The following is a 21,566-nucleotide window of genomic DNA, read 5'->3' on the forward strand; positions in this document are numbered from 1 at the left end:
GACATAGACTCACTGATCCACACCACCAGGATATACAGCACGGACATTGGGATGTCATTCGGACTAGAGAAGTGTGGTCGGATGGTTACAAAGAGAGGGAAGGTCATCCGCACAGAAGGGATCTCACTCCCAGAAGGAACAATAGCAGACATAGAGGAAGGTTACAAATACCTGGGAATATCACAAGCAAATGGCAACCTTGATGAGATCACAAGAAAAAGGGCCACAACCAAATACCTTCAACGAATAAGACAAGTCCTGAGAAGCCAGCTCAATGGCAAGAACAAGATCCGTGCAATAAACAGCTATGCCCTACCAGTAATCAGATACCCTGCAGGAATAATTAGCTGGCCAAAGGAGGAGATACAGGCCACAGATGTTAAGACCCGGAAACTACTAACAATGTATGGAGGGTTCCACCCCAAATCCAGCACCCTGAGACTCTACACGAACACATAAAGAAGGAGGCAGAGGACTAGTGAGCGTGAGAACCACTGTCCAAGACGAGACATCCAAGATCCATAGATACATCAGGGACAAAGCCTCAACAGACAATGTGCTCAGTGAATGTCTCAAACAATGGGGAACAGAAGCTGAGGTGCCGGAGGAACCATCATGGGAGGACAAGCCCCTGCATGGGATGTACCACCGCAATAACCGAAGTGGCTGACATCAGAAAGTCCTACCAATGGCTGGAAAAAGCTGGACTGAAGGACAGCACAGAGGCCCTCATCCTGGCCGCCCAGGAACAGGCCCTAAACACCAGAGCAATTGAGGCCCAGATCTACCACACCAGACAAGACCCAAGGTGTAGGTTGTGCAAGGAGGCCCCTGAGACAGTCCAACACATAACAGCAGGGTGCAAGGTACTGGCAGGGAAAGAATACATGGAACGACACAACCAAGTGGCAGGCATAGTGTACAGAAACATCTGTGCAGAATATGGACTGGAACCCCCAAGATCAAAGTGGGAAACACCCCCGAAGGTAGTGGAGAATGACCGAGCTAAGATCCTGTGGGACTTCCAGATCCAGACAGACAAAATGGTGAGGGCGAACCAACCAGACATAGTCGTGGTGGATAAACAACAGAGGAAAGCCGTTGTGGTGGATGTGGCAATACCAAGTGACTGCAACATCAGGAAAAAGGAGCATGAGAAACTAGAGAAATACCAGGGCCTAAGGGAGGAACTGGAGAGGGCCTGGAAGGTGAAGACCACAGTGGTGCCTGTGGTCATCGGGACCCTCGGGCAGTCACCCCAAACTGGAACAGTGGCTACAACAGATCCCAGGAACAACATCAGACATCTCAGTCCAGAAATGTGCAGTCCTAGGCACAGCCAAGATACTGAGAACCCTCAAGCTCCCAGGCCTCTGGTAGAGGACCCGAGCTAAGAGGAAGAAGAATCACCACCATGTGTGGGTGAGAATGGAATTTTTTTTATTTATATATATATATATATATATATATATATATATATATATATATATATATATATATATATATATATATATATATATATATATGTATATATATATATATATATGCATATATGCATTGTCCAATAGTTTGAACATGACTGCACTGTAAAAATATCCATATGTGTGAGAATGATTTGAATAAAGACCATATATGAACATTCAGGACAGGCTTCATAGATCTAATATCTACACAGTTCACATCGCACTTCAATATTTATATTTGTTATTAAATGATATCAAAAGCATCAATTACTGCCAATTTGAACTTTTCTAATAATTCCCAAGTACTTTAAGTGCAGCCATGTCATGTAACAGAACCATCAAGATGAGTTGGTGATTTTTACATGAAAGATTCCTCAGAAAGCAGAAAAAAGCTTTGATTGACTTAAAACTCTTTAAATGTACATACAGTCCCTCATTATTGTTATGCATCTATTGCAATAATATTCTTCAGTGATGTCACTGAGGGCCAAATAGTCATTATTGTGGCCCTCAGAGGCCCAGTAGAAACTGTATGACAGGATATATGTTACTAAATGCAATGTCATATAAAGTGAATTTGTAACTAACTCATGAACAAGATATATTTCTGTATTTAACTATTTATTTCAGTAATTACTAAATTCAAATGTTACATTGTTTTGAGTAACAAAGGACTTAACTGGAGTTCAGATAAATGATCGTCTTTTTCATCCTTGCCCCCCTCTTGTTACCTGTAGATATTTTTCTAGATCCGCCCCTGCTTGCACTTTTATCTGATTGGTATTTGTAAAAATTGTTTTAGATTAGAATATTTTTGTGGGTCCCAAACATGTCCATGATGAAATCAGAGAAGTAAAGCATGTATCTAATTCCTCTTTAAACCTCTGATGGCCACATTTGGCCTGTGGGCCTTCAGTTTCACACTTGTGATGTAGATAAGACACCCAGTCGTTTGCTTGGTGCAGAAGGTGAGTACCACCATTCAAAAACAAATGCAACCCTTCACTATTTTGTTCCTTCGAATGTCCTGGATTCAGAGAGGACTGCATATAATCTGGGCTCCTTGCAGAGAGAGACATTCTTCTTCCCAGAAGGACAGAGCAGACCTCACATTTTCTACTGTTTTTCCTACAGACTTTTGAGGATCTGTTGGAACTGCTGAGCACAGCCACATTTGAGAGGACAAAACTCAAACCTGGATTTCTTTCAACTGTTTTTTGTTGTTTTGTCTCGTGGACTGTTGACCACTTTGCAACATTTTGGAGGATAAAAACCAGCTTGGAGATTTTTCTGCTCTTGGTTTTGAGCTCATAACAACAGGTAAGTTCCACACTTTACAAAATTCCTCCCTTGTGTTCTATTTAGTCTGTAAAGCAACAATACTAACAGATTTGGATCTTTTCATGAAGTCACTCGTGTTAACAAGCTTTTGTTGCCTTTTTTGTAAACAGCTATTTTCAATCAAGCTAAGGTTTTAAGACAGTGTACCATGTCTAATATTTATTTACATTTTTACAGAGACAATGAATCCTAAAGGAGTTTGTCCTGAAGAAGAAGCCTTGCACTTCATTGCTTCTGAGAAGGACAAAGACATATTTCAGAAGAAATTCATCAGTGAAGACAAAGGTATGATTTTGTTTGAGAATATAAGCTTTTGTGTTTTCTGAAGTAGGTTCTACTTTTAAAGAACCTCATTTGTGTTGGTGTGGAGTACGACACTGAGCTGCATATTGCTGCAGTCTGTGTTTATTATCTATATAACTATTATATGTTCTCAAGCAAGGTTCAGCCAGTTTGAACATTGTGGGACTGTAAATGCAAAGCTCAATGAAACCCTGGTCATGTTTTTCAGGTCATGGAGTTATTGCCACCAGAAACATTGAGCCAGGAGAATTCTTGCTGGAGTATGTTGGAAGACATATCTCTGGCTCTGAAGGAGAGGACCTGGTTAAAGAGTATTCAGCTGAAGATGCAGCATTTTTGCATTTCTATAACTTCCAAGGACAAAACTTCTGGTGAGTACAACTGCATGAACACCTGAACTTTGAATTTAAGCCCAGGAATAAATATAATTGATCTCTTTTTTTCAGCATTGATGGCAGTAAAGATACAGCAAGACTTGGAAGATTCATAAATGATGATCACATCAAGCCAAACAGCAAAATTAAAATTGTAAGTAACACAGTCAGAAGTCTCTGTTAATGTAGTAACTGTTTCATTTAACAAACCTACTGAAATAATTGATGTCTGTACCTATGTGACCAACAGATATTGGATGAGCAACAAAAACCACATCTGTGTGTATTTGCAATGACAGAAATTCTTGCAGGAGAAGAAATCGTCTACAACTATGAAAACCCCAACTGTCAATGGCGACAGGTATGTAACTATTATTTACATATATTTATATTTTATTCAAAGCATGTTTTAGCAAATGTTATGAATCTCAGATATTACTTGTTCATCTCTCATTTTTACTATATTGTTAACGAGCTTTAAGTGGCATAAATGTTTGCAAACATTTTAAAATTCAAAATACAAAATTAGTGTCAAAGGTTAAAACAAACCAAATTCTGTATAATAATGAAATGCTGTAATTGTTGTTTCTTTCAGAAGACAACTTCATTCTCTATTAATGAACACATGGAAAACAAGGTAAAGAAGTGTGGAAGTTTTTTCTTCATCTATATTTATTGAATAAATTCATAAAATGTTCCTATTATGTTTATGCTGTAGCAGAAAGATAATGCATAAGATAATTGGTACTCTAACGTCTCATTGTTTTTTTGTTGTTTTTTTGTTTAATTTTAAAGGAATCCCGATGGAAGAGCTCACTAGAACGTCTCAAGTCAGAGTCTGACGTGATGGAAATTGATGGCCTTGTATTCTCACCAAACATAAAGATTGGAAATGGATGCAATGGACTAGAAGTCTTTCCAGGACTCTTCCAAGAACAGCCCTGTGGCAGTCAAGCGATTTCTTAAACATACCAACAAAGCCAATTGAAAATAGCTAAGTTTCTCTGTTCAGACAGAATAAAAACAAGACATCTGTTGCAGCCCCTTACTGTGATTGAAGACACTTACTTTGTCTATTTAGTCTTGCCTCTTTGTGAATATAGTCTCAAAGACCTGATTGAAAATAAGGATTTTCCTGAGAGACAAAACCTGACTGAGCAGTGGAGACTGGGAATCTGTCAGGAGTTATTGCTGGGACTTCAGGAACTCCACTCACATGGAATGTTGCACGGAGACCTGAAGCCTGAAAACATCCTGTTTGGTAAAGGAAACTTAATCTGCAAACTGTACAGTCATTTTATTCACAAATGTTCATAATGAAAATGTTAATTTTGGTTAAATTATGTTTTGATATTTATGTGACTGAAGATATTTTATTTGTCTACAGATATCAACAATAAAATGTGTATTGGAGACTTTGGAGAAAGCAGAAATCAGGATCTTGGAGAATCTGCATCATTTTCACAATTAAAAAGAATTTTGTCCTGGACCAGTTATGAGGCTGTTGGAGTTATAAACAGCAAATACAAGAAGGAGTCAGATATCCAGGTGTGTTGACCTTAAAATGCTCATTTAATTGTATACTAGATACTACGACTGTTTGTTGCTCTATAATTTTGTTCAATCATTAATAATAATAATAATAATAATAATAATAATAATAATAATAATAATAATAATAATAATAATAATAATAGTTATTATTATTATTATTCACTCTGTATAGTTTGACTTTGAGGACATGGTTTTAATGTAATCCATTACATTTTAGGTAGCGGGGTGCTTGGTGCATTACATCCTGACAGATGGACAACATCCCTTTCAAACTACAACACCATACTTCAGTGATGCCTTTGGACTGAGTCTTAACATCAGAAAGGCCAACTTCACTCTTCAGTGTGAGAAAAGATGGAGCGGACTAAAAGACATCATTACCCGGATGTTGAGTACATCACTTGAAGAACGTCCCACCATTGAAGAATCCCTTAAGGCTGTCATGTGTAAGTAGCATTGTTTAGAACTTTATGGGCTGGAAAACACTATCTTAAATTATACATAAATATTGATTAACCCTATTTTGTCTTATTTACAGGTTTGTCACATCAGTCTGATTATTCTGGAACCACAAACAACACTGGGCTTGAGAATCAAAGTGCAGTAAGTTTTTAATCCACTGCCTACTTACTTGATATATTCATTGATATTTTCATTAATTCATTACGTTTTGTTATTACAGGATGGAACCCACACAACAAATTGCTTGCCAGAAACTTTAGATGAGCCAGACATTGTAGAGAGTACTGTCAGCGATCTGCTTGACATTTCTGACTCTAACCCGTTGCTTTCATCAGAAGAGGAATTTTCTGAGCTTGAAATGGTAAAAAAAAGATTTAATTATACAAGCAGCGGTGAAGAAAATCATAACTGTGTATAAAGAAGTGATGCGAATTAATAAGCAAAGTAATTAATAAGCTAATTTTTTTTTTCAGACCGTCAAGAAAAAGCGTTCCCGTTCTCTGATGATCTCAGATGAAGAAGTAGATGATGACTCACAATCAAAGGAAAAAGAAACTACAGAACAGGAAGTAATCATCAGAGAAACACCTTCTGAACCTGAACAGAAATCACAGGGCAGTAAGTCTCAACAACATAAAGTCACAGTAAAAAGATCTTCAAGCACTGCACACCAACGTGTCTATGACAAGAAGAATTATTGTCTTTACTGTGGAAAACCTTACGCAAAAGTCACAAGACATCTGAAGCAGATGCATTCAGACCAACCTGATATGGCCAAGGCGCTCGCACACAGGAAAGGATCGAAAATGCAATCCTTGCTTTTGAGCAAAGTAGTAAACATGGGAAACTATGAACACAACTGTTCAGTCCTGTCCTCTGGGGAAGGACAAATCATCCCAAAAAAGCAACCAACAAATAAGGCAGCTGCAGAGGACTACCTACCTTGCAAGTTTTGCTTTGCTATGTTCATGAAGAACAATCTGTGGAGACACCACAGGCATTGCAAACTCCAAAAGAAAGGAGCTGCCACTGTGACAAGAAGAATTCAGGCAAGTTCTTCCATGATGATACCCACGAATTCTAAGATTTCCATTGGACTTAAAACGTTTATCCAGGGAATGATAGATGACAATATCTCGCTGTTAGTAAAGGCCGACCCCCTTATTATTTCACTGGGTGAGAGAATGTTCCTCAAAAGCGGAGAAGTTGGACGCCATCGACCAGACATCAGAAATAAGATGAGGGAACTTGCCAGACTTGTTCTTGTGGCAAGAGACATTGACAAGGATGTTGTCTTTTTGAAGGACATGATCTGCCCAAGAAAATTCAACACGGTTCTTAAAGCAGTAAAACAGATGACTGGGTTTAATGAGGTATCCAACAGATTTAAAGTTCCTTCAACAGCACTAAAACTGCGGCATTCTCTTGTGAAAGTCTCATACATTTTGCAAGGAGATGCGCAGCGTCAAAGGGATGATGACTTAAAATCAAAAGCAGAGAATTTTTCCAAGTTAATTGAACAGTACTGGTCAACACACGTGTCATCCAATGACCTGAAAACACTTTACCAGAAGAAATGGAACATGTCGCAAATACTGCCTTTGTCAGAAGACATCAAAAAGCTCCAGGACCATCTGAAAAGCCTTGAGGTGGTCTGCAAAAAAAATCTCAATGATCAAGCAACAACAAAATCATGGAGTGAACTCGCTCAACTCACTCTGACACAGTTAATACTGTTCAATCGCCGTCGTGAAGGAGAAGTTTCAAGAATGGAACTCAACACGTATTTACAAAGGAGCAAACACAGCATGCATGATGAAGTTTTGGAGAGCCTTTCAAAGTTTGAAAAAAAACTTTGTGAGAATCTCACCAGAGTAGAGATACGGGGGAAAAGGGGCCGCAAAGTACCTGTGCTGTTCCCAACAAATATAAAAGAGTCTGTGGAACTTCTGATTAAAACTAGAGAAGAGGTTGGGATTTCCCCCACCAATCCCTACATTTTTGCTCGTCCATTTTTTGGCTCGCAAGGGAGCATTCGTGGATGTGACTGCTTAAAACGGTTTGCTGAAAGCTGCGGAGCTAAAGAACCACAGAATCTCACATCTACCAAACTACGGAAGCATATCGCCACAGTTTCACAGCTCCTAAACCTGCAAACTCACGAGCTAGACCAGCTGGCAACTTTCATGGGACATGATATTGAGGTCCACAGGGAATATTACAGACTACCTGAAGAAACACTCCAAGTGGCAAAAGTCAGTAGACTTCTTTTTTCTCTGCAAGGTGGAATGAGTAAATTCAATGGGAAATCTCTTGACGACGTCACACCAAACATCAACTGTAAGTGAAAGATTTCAAAATGTATCTTCTTTCTATGAAATGAAGCAAATTAGATTTTTTGTTTTGTGAACCAAAAATAAATGTTGTGCTTAAGTATTTACTGTAAACATTTTGTTGCAGCTGAGGAGGAGTTTAGTGACTCGGATTCAGATGTCCAATCTGAAGGGACTCCAATCAAAAAGAGTCAAAAAGGTAACATTTTCCTCTACATTTACTATGTTAATGGAAAAGAAAAAAAAATCTTTCCACTTATTTTTAAATGATCATACCACTTCAATCTGTAGTGCTAACTAATTGCTAACTATGTTTTTCAGAAACTTCAAAGGATGTAAACCGTGAAGAAAGCACTGCATCACGCAAGACAACTGGGGGCATTAAAAAGTTGCCATTGCCATCAAGTAAAAACGGTATGTTATTCAATTCACTACATGGGATACTGTTTGCAGTATTAAAAATAGTAAAGAAGCTGATCTTCAACCAGATTGCTCTCTTCCTATTACCTCTGGATCCTAACACCAGAGTGCTAATCCCAAAATCAGCTGATCTCTGCAGAGGGAGAAATCACTTACAATGTGTCTGCAAGACGTCTCTTTAATTTACAGGAATTACAGCATGAATATAATGGCACAAAGTCTCTCCCTCTCCCAAATGGGGGATGGGTTTCCGACCTATTGATAAAATCTCAAACGGTTTTGTTGGAAAGTTCCACACAGCATCACATGGGAGTCACATTCTGCTGACTTTCTAACATCAAACAGATTGTGCTGACCACCTGTGAACCAGAAAACATTGGGCAGCATTACCATTTGGCTCTGGGTTATGAAACCCAGAAAACCTGTTTGAAGCCAACAAAACAATGTTTGCTGATACTCCAGTGTCTATATGGAAACTCTTGACTTTTATTCAATGTGTGTTAGCGATTTTTATTAATCAATTTATTAATTTTCCTCCTTCTTTTACAAACAGAGAAATCCAGAAAACGCTGGTCAGACGCCGAGATAAAAATCGTCAAAGAGCATTTCAAGGACTTCCTGAAGGAACTGAAGATCCCTGGGAAATTGGACTGTCAAAAATGCTTAAATAATAATCAGATCCTAAAGGATAATGGAAGAGACTGGAAAGGAATAAAATATTTTGTGCACAACAAAATTGCAGCTCTAAAGAAGAGGTAACAACAGTAAGGCCAGCAATGATTGGGACCTAAATTCTGGCAAATGACATGATGTTAACCACCTGGATACTGGGAGCTTGCATTAAGGTAGTCCATGTAAATGGATCATCGGCATTTTGAATTTAAAACCTGAGCGGTGGAGGCAGAGGGCTGATCATCGTGAGCCCAATTCTGATGGAGGCTTCTTCCTGTTAACAGGGCGTTTTTCCTTGTTGTGCCCTGAGAGAACATTTGTTGGGACTTGGCTAAACTGAATTGAATTGTTGTGGTTAGTTAAGCTAATTCCTTCTCTGTCAGGTCCTAATTATTTTTTTCCTTTATCTTTTTTGTTCTTGTCAGAATATTAAAACCACTGTTTTAGAAATCGCATTATTATTATTGTTTTTTTTTTATCAATTATTGTTTAAAAGTTTTATCACTGAGGACAGTGTACAGTAACACTGTCCTACTGTACAGCTTATGAGAATCTTCATTTGACAATCTGTCTTGATAGTTTATTATGTGAAAAGCCATTTGTGCAGTAAAAGCATGTGAGAAACTCACAGCTTATGATTGTGTGATTGAATGTAGTTCAAAGTACTTCAAATAAAGTTTGACTTACAATACAAACCCATCTGCATTTGGGCACTTCTTTCTTGAGTTTCGCTGATTGCAAAAGCTGGAAAATGTCTTAAAAAAACACCAACAAAAGCATAAGGGGTTAATTGTAGTGTTATTGTTTTTTTTTTCAACAATTTTGGACTTTGCATGTCATTTTGTGCTACTTATGTCATTTTACAACAGTCATCAGGGATCCCTGTCATTCCATATAAACCAAGTGTGGTCCTTTTCAACAAATCAACAAAAAAATTGCTCTCAGATAAATACAGATTATGGCAACAAGTACATTACAGTTGAATGTAAAATATCACGCATGTTTAAAAAGTAGACATCTGTTAATATGTGTCTCTCACATGTAGTGTACTCGAGACCACTTACCTCATTTGGTCTCGGGCGCTGAGAACTCGGAAATGTATTTCAAGACCGGTCATGACCGCAACTGTGGAAATATCACTGAATTGAAAAACATACCGATTAAAATCCAAGCAATTACGTGATTGAATAATGAAGTGTTTCTGTTACCACTGTCACACATCGCCTCCTCCTTTCACTCGCACGCGGCACTAAAAACCTGCGCAGTGGTTTTCTCTGAGCGGCAGATGTCTGTTTAATGTTAGTAACATAAATCATCACAAGTTCGATGGCGACGACATGTTTAGCAGCGCTTCGCTTTCACAGACGGTGGACTACGTCTAACTTTTATCGTCACTTAGAAAAGAAACTCAAAGAAAGGTGAGACTTTCTGTGTACGTGATGTTAGCGGAGCTAGCTGTGCAGTACGGTGCCCCCTAAGGGACATGGGGAATTTTTTATCTTTTGCGTTACCTCGCAAAACTGTACTGATCAGTTGTGCGGCATAATTGAATACTGTAAGACTTTCTTACGGTGGCCGCCGTACTTTCTGATTTAATATAAGGTTATGTAAGGTTTTTCCATGAATGTTAATATCTCGTTGTGAAATATCTGAAGTTTTATATCTTTCTTTAGAATACAAAGGCACCACAAACCTATGATATAAACAGAAACCTTCCGTAAGTAGGAAAGAAATATAAATACTGTACATCCAAACTATATTTCTGAGTTTTGCGAGGTAACGCAAAAGAAAAAAAATTCCCCATGTCCCCTAGGGGGACATGTTTATACCATATTTGTATTTAGATTGATGACACAGGCTCCATACAGCCATCAGGTTGTAAGTAATAATGTTATTCTAGTAATAATAAGTAATAAGTATTCTAGTGAAATAAAGGTTAAATGAATAAAAGTAAAATATTCAGTATCACAATGTTTCATTTATCTCAGCATGTTGTCAGTTTGTATATTTAGGTCATTTAAGACAATTTAACATCCGTTATCTGAGGAGTTCTGGGAACTCACATCAAGTCACGTTTGGACTTTGGCTAAATGAGACTCGATAATCTGTTTGTACGTGTGCGTGTGTGTGTGTGTGCGTGGGGGTGTGGGTGTGTGTGTGTGTGTGTGTGTGTGTGTGTTTTATTTATATGCTCTCTCATATTTTCTGCCACTGACAGTAAATGAAAGTTGGTCTCTTCCTGTCTGCATGCTGAGGTAAGAAAATAAACTTTTCCTGCTGTAATTCTCATTCATTTATTTCTTTATTGATCTGTAAACAACGTTTGGGTCAATAAATATTGTCTTTATTGAAGGTCATTACCGTCTCTGTTTGCATAAACCCAACAATGAAGATACTGATTCAGTCATTTGTTCATTGTGCCTTGTTGGCTTCAGGCCAAGCTGTTGGTCAGTGTGTAAATTATTCAGTAAAAACTCAACAAATAATAGTCAGCCTACAAAGAATGTTTGTTCAAACCTGGATTTTTATTTTAAATTTATGAAATGACACTTTGTAGAACATTCAGTTAATAAGTATAATTTCTAATGATCTAACTCCATTTTTTTTCTGTGTCCCTCACATCAGACCTGTAAGAGTTTGTGATCCTGACAAACAGGACATGATTCCTTCAGGGCACCAGGATAAAAACTGGAGTGGCACCTCAGTACAAAACCTGACCAAAGACCAACAACAACCAGATTCAAGTCAGAAAACACACATAATAGCAACTCTACAACATAATCTTTGATTTTACTGGATCACTGTCTAGTTTTTAAAGTGTCTGAACTCTTCAAGTTGCAGTCGGATCCCAAGATGCATTTAGTTCAGTGTCCATTGTTTGTTACTACGCAATAGCCAGCCGCGCCCTCTCCTCTCAACTCCTCGGGCTGACTACTGACCAGTTCTCTGTCTAACAGGTCCGGAAAATCTCTAAGACCTGGGTCTTACCCTGATCAAGATCTATAAGAGATAATCTGTTTAAACTGGTGGCGAAAGAAACTCGTCCAGCTCTGACTACCTCCTGTCCAGAAGTTATGGCCTTCTTCAGTTAAGAAACGGTCAGCCGAGTAGCCCTCACAACTGCATAGTTTCAATAACCACTTCTGTTAACGGCAGTTTTCTTTCTAAAATTGCAACGTGCACTTGTTAATGGCTGGATAATTTTTAGTGACTAGGATTAAAAAAAATCAAGTCCCAAGGCCATTATTTTAAACTCACCAAAGGAAAGTCTGAAGCCACCACATTACTAGAATCTTGTATACTGGTTTTACTATAAATAGAAGAACTTTGATTCAAATGACTCAATTAATTTCAAGGTCCACAACCTGATTAGAATTTTATATTATATGCATTTATTAAGCAAGCTTTAGCAGGGTAAATGACAGGCATACAGATTTTACTCGAGATTACCATACAAAGAAAATCAATAAAATTTAAATCAATTTAACTATTTCCTAATAACCTCCCTACACTGTCATCTGTCGGTCAAATACGCTTTGGAGTGCGGCAAACTCATACCCATCCATGGAATTGGATCTCGGCAACAGAAGTCCTTGGTTAGAATCCTTCCACTTGTGACCGTGAAAAATTAATCCTTTTTGGAAATGAAACAAAATGAACTGTCTGTTATATCCAACTGAACAGCTCTCAGTCGATCCTGTGATTTTTGTTCAATTCCCCAGGTCTGTGCGATGTATTTTGAGATCGCTGGGTTAAGTGCAGAGTAGGGAAATCCAATGAGGAACCAAGCTAGTGGATAGGTGGATCTCCGTCCTGTTAGTCCAGAGTGAGGTGAGTCTCGCTTTCCTTGGTTCCATCGGCGTAATCCTCTGCTGGTCTTCTTGCCGCTCTTGTGTTGAGCCTCAGCTCCGGAGACGAAGAACCTCGTGTTCCTTCAGTCTCGTGGCTTTATACCTTTCTTTTCTCTCTCTCCAAGACAAAGAACATCTGCGCACGCAACCCATGGTGGCCCAACCAGGCCCCAACTCTCCACGTGTCTCTTTTTCCACGTGGGTGGTTGACTTGCGCCTGCAACCAAAGAGCGGCCCACGCCCTTCCTTGCTCTGATCTTTATCAGGCAGCTGCACCTTTCTATTTCATGCTCAGAGTAAAACTTATAATGTTATAATATCCATAATTCATCAGTTGTATCTTAAGGTGAGCTTACTACAAGTCTTCTAAAAAGAAACTAAGAATAATCCATGATTGTAATTACTTGACATCCAAGTTACAGTTTTAATATAAGAGTAAATGTTTACTACAAGCAACTAACATTTCACCTTTCAACCTTTAAGTTTACTGTTGAGTATAAATTTCTACTTAAGGGATTCATTTTAAAGATAACTTTGTTTATCGTTACTCTTAAACTAAACTAAAATTTCCAGCATCCTGTTGACATTTTCTTGACTTATGACATTTCGTTTCTACTTTAGAAACTTGAGAATCAGCGGCAGCATGCCGTTTGACAAAAGCTGCTAAGAATGAGGGCGTTTGGCAGCGTGCAGCTACGCTTCTAACCGCATCCTGTTCCATCCATCGCTTGCATTCACATTTCAGGCGTTATTTTACTTCTCTGATTTATCAATCATTCATAATGTTATGATAACTAGAATTTATCATAAAATTTATAATTAAACTTTCATGTTGAGTAATAGTCTGAACGATTTTTATAAATATGCCGTGTATTATGGAATATTTAGAACTCTCTGAGAATCCTCAGCAGTAACCACTGACAGGAAATGGGACAGGAAACGCAGCTGCTCGCAGCTGCACGCACCCCCAAGCATTTTTCTTCTCCTGTGTAAAACTTCAATTCCTTACATTTTAACAACCATAGATTATTTGATTTTAGTTCATCATTATAACTTTTTCTTTCTCTTTATCAATAGAGGGACTACATATCAAGTAAATAAGGGAATACACATTTGATAAACAGCATTAATCAACCTACAAAGCTGCAACAATCTCTTCAGGCCTTTTTATGCTCGGTTTTTCTGCATGAGCCTGGACAGATCTCATACACACATACCAGATTTCTTGACACCATGTAGCAGGTGATATTCAGTAGAAATGCTTTTTTGTATTGATTGATTTAGTGCGTCTGCACACAGTACAGCCAGAAGATTGAATTGTAATCTGTCAAAATGATGGACAAGCTTCAGATTTTACCATCAATTAAAAAAATTACCGGTCAAATGTGGAAAATGTTCCATTAATGCCTCTGGTACATGAGGGTTTTGTAAAATGTTTTAAAATAGTTTTTATACTCAGAACACACAAATACACTGTAACAAATGTATTTTACTTTTCCTACAAAAACAATGTAGACACTGAACCTCCCAACCAACACAACAATGCACATACAGTGCTGTTCATACAAGACAGAATAATTTATTTATTCAGCTAAAGTAAAACAAAAAACTATTCTGCATCCTCTGTTTCAGACTGGTCACACCCCGAATCCCAGTTTATTGTTCCTATAACTGCTACCTTCAAAATTTTTATCCAATCCACTAAAGAACAGAATCTATAATCAGAATAGCAAAAATATCTTGGCTGCACCAGTAGAGGGCGCACCTGTATGGGTAGTTCAGCGGTCTTTTCAAAGCAACCTGTTATTTTTGCCATTTTTCAAATAAAATTTGTTTATAACAGTCAAATCAATTTTAACTCAAATGTTTTATTTTAATATAATTATAAAAACTATAAGAGTGAAACTAAAGAATTCAAACAAAGAGTTTCTTGGTTTAGTTCACCCCAAGCTGCAGAACTGGTCCATGTTTTGTGTAAAAGTTTAAACTCAACCTTTAAATTGTACCAGATTGATAGTATTAACCTCACAATGCCACTTTTAATTAGTCTTTTTTGTTTTTTACAAACACACATTTAAATTTAAATTCTAAAATTTGCAAGATTTATTTGTTTTAAAGTTTAGAGGTTAGTAGAAATGACTAAATGTGCCTCAAACCTTTTACAGTGTTTGATTATTGTGTTATAGTTCCCTGATGTAACTTTGATCAGTCTGGTTGCTAAAAGGTAAAATACAAATAAAGTTCACTTGGCGAAGCTGCAGCTGAGAACCCAGACTGCTTAAACTAATAAAACATTTCACACACCAAACACAAACACATCCAGACCAGCATATTTTAATGCCTGCTGTATAATTTAGCAAAGAACAAGAAAGAAAGTTTAATCAGCAAGAAAGTAGATAAAACTGTAACTTTACATCACATTTGGTTTGATCTAATGAGAAGCAGGACAGAGTTCCTCTGTCGATGTGCTGCGCCGCCACGTTTTTCAAGCAGCATAGATAGAAAACAAAAAGATGTAGAAGCTTCTTCATGTCTTCAGCTCAGCCCAGCTTCAGTTTTTAGAAACGCAGACAGACGGTTGGCGGCTTGGACAATTGTTATCGTCCCAGCACTTTTTTCCTGTAAGTGTGAAAGACAGAAAACAGTTTTATACCAAAAAAGCCTGAAGCTTTTCAAAGGTCACAGCAGCATTCAGACTGGAATTAATCAGGAAAACTTTACACCACTAAAGATAAAACATATCTTTACTTATTTTATGTTTTTGCATCTGATCAGACATCTATAAGAAGTGACTTAATCATTGCTTAAAAGAAAGAACAGTTTTACCAGAGTGATTCATTTGCATGCAGTGCTGGCACCCTCTAAGATTGTTGGGTTCTCCAGGACACCAGTTTGTAAATGTCATCAGCGTCCCATCGCTCCAAGTCCAACTACCTTCCTGCAAGACGCATGAGAAAAACTCCTAGAATCTGTGTTGAATAGGTTTTGATGAATATTGTTATATTGGGTAATGCTAACCTCAGCTGCATCAGAGCCGCCGATCCATGTTTCCCTCAACTCATGTGTGGCACACCTAATGAGCCACTGAATTCCATGGTATTCTTCAGAACTGTGCACAGATGCAAGGTTTCCTCCCATGGAAATGCAATTTTTCTGCCAATCAATCGGAAAAAAGAAAGAAGAGTTGACTGGAAAAACAATTGTGACTAAAATAATCTATTTTTTATTTAGGAACATGAGAAGACAGTTTCATGTTTATAAACATGAATCATTGTCCAGTTTCACCTCAGCTTCCGCCCAAGTCAAACGGCGTGGAACATATTTGAAACAGCGTCCATGGATTAGATTCCAGCCGTTACGGCATTTAGTTTTCAATCCATTGATCTCTGTGGGAAAAAATATAACAAACATAATCTATTACACCATTTCACCTAATAGTGAACATACCCCCGAAAAATATCAAACTGATCTTCACTGCAAAGTGTGAAAGTTGTAACTGTAGATTTATGAGATTTAAAGCTCAGGTTCGACTAGGTGTAACTGAATCATAAATGGAAAGTTCACCAACAATATGGAAAGGAAATCTCTGAGTCTCAGGAACTATAAATGATAGAAATTTTAATGTTAAAAATGACATTCATTTTCTTAAGTCAAATCATTTTACTTGGATAACTCAAGAGATTCTAGCTTCTCACACTTCTTGACAAAATACTCACTGTTAATGCTGCTCAGAAGCATCAAACCACAGAGAAGCAGAGGCAGAGTCAGGATCCTCATGGCTGCAGGTTTCAACTAAGAACCAGAATAACAGGACAAGGTTAAGCAAAAAGGACTTGTAGAAAAGAATCAGCTTCTTACTTTCAGCTCTGAATCAGGAAGTTTCAGTTCAGACTCAGAAACGGTAAGTCAGCTTTTATAGACACATTTATCTTGACATCACATCTTAAAGGAGGAAACCGAAACATTAAAGGGGAAGCCATGTGCAGACTAAAAGTGCTGCAACTCAACAATCACTTATGGAACGTGAAGTATTTTGTTTCTTCCTCAGAGAACAAATTTATAACTTAAATTAGTTCTAAGTTACTGAGGGAAAACATTCCTGTTTTTTAAACTTGGAAAAGTCTGTTATTATTATTATTATTCATGCACAAGTGCACAGTTGTTGGTAATTTCAATTTATGAAACACTAAAAGAGTAAAAATCCCACAACGGTCATGGAAGTAACCCAACAAAAGTTATGGTAGATAAAAAAGTACTAAAAATAAACCAACAATCAGGCATTGCTTCTGAAATGCAGTTCAGAATCATAACCCCACCTGTGGCCTTTGTTCCTCGTCAGGTCCTTGTCTTAGCTGTCTCTACATCTAGTCGGTGTCGTTTGTCCTTTCGTTGCCTGCAGTTGCTACCGGTGCTGAGCCCTGGCTTTCTGCTCTGCTGTGCTGCCTGGTTGTTGGACTTTTTGTGGACTATTCTAAACAATAAACCATCATTTTCTCTCATCTACCTGGGTCTGCTGCATCCTGCCTCACCGCACTTCATGACACAAACGATGGTACTTGTTACTCCATACAAATCAAATGATTTTGATGATCTGTAACGGTCCACAGGTTGTCGGGCCAAACTGCTCTCAGGTTTGAAGTTTGTTTTCTCCAGGTGACATGTTTCTGTCCGTCCACAGATGTTCAGTAGCATTTACAGAAGAATCCAATGTTTTGCTTTTTGCCAGTGTTGGGTGTTTTTAGCTGCATGTTTTAGGTCACTATCCTGCTGGAAGGCCTATGATTGTGACGGAGGACAAGCTTTCTGACACCAGGCAGAACATTTCTCTCCAAAATGCCTTTTATAGTCTTGAAATTTGATTGTGTCCAGAACAGATTAAAGCTGCAGCAAAGCAGCCCAGAACATGGCCAAGACTCCTCCATGTTTTTCAGTGGGACAGAGTTTTTTCTTGGTCTGCTTCATTTTGAGTTTGTCATCATAAAGTTTTGTTTCATCTGACCAAAGAAGTTTTGTGGCTTGTCAATATGCATTGTGGCAAATTCCAGTCCAGCTTCCTTCATGTTTTGCATCCATACTTGGTTATGAAATCCACTTTGGCTCAAACAACAACAGATGGTGCGACTGGGAGCTGATGTACATTGACCTTGAAGTTCAACTTTAATTTCTTTGGCATTTTTTCTGCACTCTTTAGTTACCATTCACATTCCCTTTGAACTTTCCATCATTGTTTCTCTTAGATTCATTTTCTTATTTCTCTCTCTCTCTGCTCTCTTTGACTTGAGTGCACATCCTTAAATGGAAATGTTTTAGTTGACCCAAAGAAGGAGATGATAAACAATTCAGAAACGTTTTGCATACATTGTGCAATAGATTTGCAAAAAAGTTACTCAATAAGCAAGCGGGTCTGAAAGGTGCTTCTCTTTTGTGAGATCCTCTTTTCATTTTGTGAAATGCTTTTTCCAGGTTTGGACTTGAGCTTCATCCAGAACAGGACCAATAATGTGAACAAAAGGCCACAGCACCGTTGTCCCAATGTCTACTTTATTAGGTACAACTGGTCATTAATGCAAATGTCGAATCAGCCAATCACATGGCAGCAACTCAATGCATTTATGCATGTAGAAAAGGTCAAGACGATCCGCTGCAGTTCAAACCGAGCATCAGAACGGGGAACGTGGCATGGTTGTTGGTTCCAGACGGGCTGGTCTGAGTCTTTCAGAAACTATTGATCTGTTGGGGTTTTCATGCAACCATCTGTAGAGTTTACAGAAAATGGTCCGAAAAGAGAGAAAATATCCAGTGAGCCTCTGTTCTGTGGGCATGAATGCCTTGTTGAGGTCAAAGGTCAAAGAAGAACGGACAGATTGGTTCAAGCTGATAGAACGACAACAATAACTCGATACAACTGAGGTCTGCAGAAGAGCATCTCTGATCCCACCACATGTCAAACCTTGAGGCGGCTGAGCTACAGCAGCAGATGACCACAGCAGGTGACCCTCCTGTCAGCTAAGAACAGGAAACTGAGGCTACAATTCACACAGACTCACCGAAACTGGACAACAGAAGATTGGAAAGACGTTTCCTGGTCTGATGAGTCTGGATTTCTGCTGCAACATTCAGATGGAAAGACCAGAATTTGACGTCAACAAGAAGAAACATGAATCCATCCTGTCTGGTACCAACAGTTCAGACTGTGGTGGTGATGTTATGGTGGGGGGATACTTTCCTGGTACTTTGATGTTATGGTGGGGGGATACTTTCCTGGTACTTTGATGTTATGGTGGGGGGATACTTTCCTGGTACTTTGGACCCATTAGCACCAACTGAGCATCGTGTCAAAGCCACAGCCTACCTGAGTGTCGCTGCTGAATGTCCATCCCTGTGTGACCACAGTGAACCATCTTCTGACGGCTCCTTCCATCAGGATAACACTCCATGTCATGAAGCACCAACCATCTCACACTGGTTTCTTGGACAATGAGGTCACTGAACTCGACTGGCCTCCACAGTCACCAGAACCAACAGAAACCTTTGGGATGTGGTGGAACATCAGACTCACATCATGGACGTGCAGCCGATCTGCAGCAGTACTAGAGCAGAAGTCCAAACTGGTGTTTCTGGTACCATAAAAGCGCTGCATGACCTCATTGGGGTCCGGATACATCATGACAGTGAACAGGAATACCCAATTTAAATCCACTTTTTAAACCCTGTTCTCATTTCATCTTGTAATTTTGCATTAAATTATTAATAATTAACTAAATTATTACTACTAATTCATTCAATGATGAGAATAAACACTAGAAATTGCACTATAACTTTTCTTTGAGTGTGATGCAATAATGAGACGGTGGAAACATTTTCAGACAAGCATGAAACTGAATAAGGATGTTTGTTCTGAGGAACCAACAGCTGCATGAAAACCAGCGGCTGAAGGACGTCAAGCAGGTATCTGGTTACTGATCAGTGACGTGCGGTGAGGTTCATAGCTGGTGAGGCACTGACGTCATCAGAATCAGATTTGCAAATAGATGCATAGATTGACAGCAGTTTACAGGTTATGTTTCACTTCTGCATCCTTACACATACAAACTGTAGCTCACAAGACACACATATTATCTCCTGCTTCGATTGAAAGTCCACTTGAGAAAACTTTTTTAGTGTTGTAATGTAGTCATCCATGTCGAAAGTCGGGATAAGCGAGAGGAAAAAAATCACTATCTCTATTATAATCTATCGCTGCACTTGACTTGCTTCCCGAATCGTTTAGCCTAGCTCGCTGTCACTTACTCGGCAGTTGAGGAGGGAACAAGACGAACGTCTGGGATCTTGAGCGCCCCCTGCCATGAGGCAAGAGAACTGCCTGCCTCACCTCGAACCTGTTCTCTGCCGTTTATAATCGCTCATTACACGAAACACGTTACACAAACACAGTTGGTGACAAAAAGCACTGTACATTATATACATAAGCTAAATTATTGGAAATAAGTTCACATATTAAATTAGTTTAAACCATTTTATTGACGCCGTACAGCAACATGCTCTCTCCGCTTAGCAGCCAGCGCAGAGCCAGGGGTTGCGCAATCCAAGGTGAGGCAGAGCTCGCTGCTGCCTCACCGGCATCGCTTCCAAGCATTTGAATGGGAAAATAAGAAAATTCAGCGATTTTGAACAAATAAAAATCGAAATTGGTGAAGCTACATGAAAAATAAATATTTTTTAGTACAAACCACCGGATGAATATAAATTTAAATTACTTTATGATTATATATTTTCTTTCTTTCCATGATGGCTGGTGAGGCACTGCCTCACCTGACCGCACGTCACTGTTACTGATGCCTCCGTTTCTGTCTTTCTGCCTTTGATTAATGAATGATTCATATCAAGCAATATGAATGAGTTATGTCCATACTGACATGGCCTGCAGCTCTGCAGATTTGTTGATCCATGATGTAAATTTGCTGATACACCCCAGAGGTGTTTTACTGGACTGAGATCTGGTCACTGTGGAGATCAGTGGAGGGAGGTAAACTGGTCGTCCTTTTCATCCCAGTTCAGATCCTCTGTCTGAACATAAACAAGTACTTTCAAACTCCTTCAACTGCCTTCCTCAGACCAGCCGGAGTAAAAGCACTTTTGAGTGTTTATTCTATTCACATTCAGGTGAAAAATATTGTTGTGACACTAGAAGGTCAAAGGTGACATTCCTTTGTAAATATTAAACCACAGTGAGATTAAAATCCTCAACGTTTTCTGGAAAAAAGGAGAAAACGTCATGAGAATCAGTCCCTGTTCAACATTATTATTTGACTCTGTGAATAAAACATGTAATAATAATTTAGATGTTTATTCATGTTTGTACTCTGTGTCTTTGCTGGATGAGTGTCTGTTCAAACATGAAACTGAATCAGGGAGTTGTCACAGAGAACTTTGTTTGATCTGCAAGCATCCTGATATATCAGTTTCACTTAAAGTAAATGCACACTTCAAGTTAATTTGGATGCATTATTTATCAAACAGCTCTCTGCAGCATGCTTATTAAAAACAGCATTTTGATATGGTCAATAACACAAACAACCCACGACTGGCTTTCAAACTTAGTCTCTGCAGAGCTGCATGATGAATTCTGCTAAGAGGGATTCAACCTTTTGATTCAGACGCATCTTAAAGTTGGAGGAGAGCAGATCAGCAGGACTGGACTTGGTGATTCCTGCTACCTGAACTAAATATGTAAAACCCCTCAATGTATTTAGTTATTTTCAGGATGATAATCCTCTCTCTGGGCTGCACAGT

General features: G+C 38.7%; 2 protein-coding genes across 2 annotated transcripts; one reads left to right on the top strand and one right to left on the bottom strand.

Annotated features, from left to right (window-relative positions):
* The first annotated feature begins 2,631 nt into the window (after positions 1–2,631).
* On the top strand, positions 2,632–6,022 carry LOC122820713 (histone-lysine N-methyltransferase PR-Set7-like). Its single transcript, XM_044098283.1, has 6 exons — positions 2,632–2,783; positions 2,982–3,089; positions 3,316–3,478; positions 3,554–3,635; positions 3,732–3,842; positions 6,011–6,022. The coding sequence occupies exons 2-6, from the start codon at positions 2,987–2,989 to the stop codon at positions 6,020–6,022; spliced, it is 471 nt and encodes a 156-aa protein (XP_043954218.1). The 5' UTR covers positions 2,632–2,783; positions 2,982–2,986.
* A 9,069-nt stretch (positions 6,023–15,091) lies between these two features.
* Positions 15,092–16,652, bottom strand: LOC122821081 (type-2 ice-structuring protein-like). The gene is made up of 5 exons (XM_044098957.1): positions 16,490–16,652; positions 16,059–16,159; positions 15,792–15,926; positions 15,600–15,711; positions 15,092–15,392 (listed from the first exon to the last, which is right to left on the bottom strand). Exons 1-5 carry the CDS (start codon positions 16,548–16,550, stop codon positions 15,325–15,327), a joined length of 477 nt encoding a protein of 158 aa, XP_043954892.1. The 5' UTR covers positions 16,551–16,652; the 3' UTR covers positions 15,092–15,324.
* Between the last annotated feature and the right edge of the window lie 4,914 nt (positions 16,653–21,566).

This window comes from Gambusia affinis, linkage group LG18, assembly GCF_019740435.1.
Source record: "Gambusia affinis linkage group LG18, SWU_Gaff_1.0, whole genome shotgun sequence".
Taxonomy (NCBI): Eukaryota; Metazoa; Chordata; class Actinopteri; order Cyprinodontiformes; family Poeciliidae; genus Gambusia; species Gambusia affinis.

Excerpts from the sequence above, each read along its gene's own strand:
- LOC122821081 (XM_044098957.1), bottom strand. The coding sequence starts at position 16,550 with ATGAGGATCCTGACTCTGCCTCTGCTTCTCTGTGGTTTGATGCTTCTG. Across the intron at positions 16,160-16,489 it reads GCTTCTGAGCAGCATTAACA|AGATCAATGGATTGAAAACT; the intron begins GTGAGTATTTTG and ends TTTTTCCCACAG. Across the intron at positions 15,712-15,791 it reads GCGGCTCTGATGCAGCTGAG|GAAGGTAGTTGGACTTGGAG; the intron begins GTTAGCATTACC and ends TGCGTCTTGCAG.
- LOC122820713 (XM_044098283.1), top strand. The coding sequence starts at position 2,987 with ATGAATCCTAAAGGAGTTTGTCCTGAAGAAGAAGCCTTGCACTTCATT. Across the intron at positions 3,479-3,553 it reads TTCCAAGGACAAAACTTCTG|CATTGATGGCAGTAAAGATA; the intron begins GTGAGTACAACT and ends TCTTTTTTTCAG. Across the intron at positions 3,636-3,731 it reads CAAACAGCAAAATTAAAATT|ATATTGGATGAGCAACAAAA; the intron begins GTAAGTAACACA and ends TGTGACCAACAG.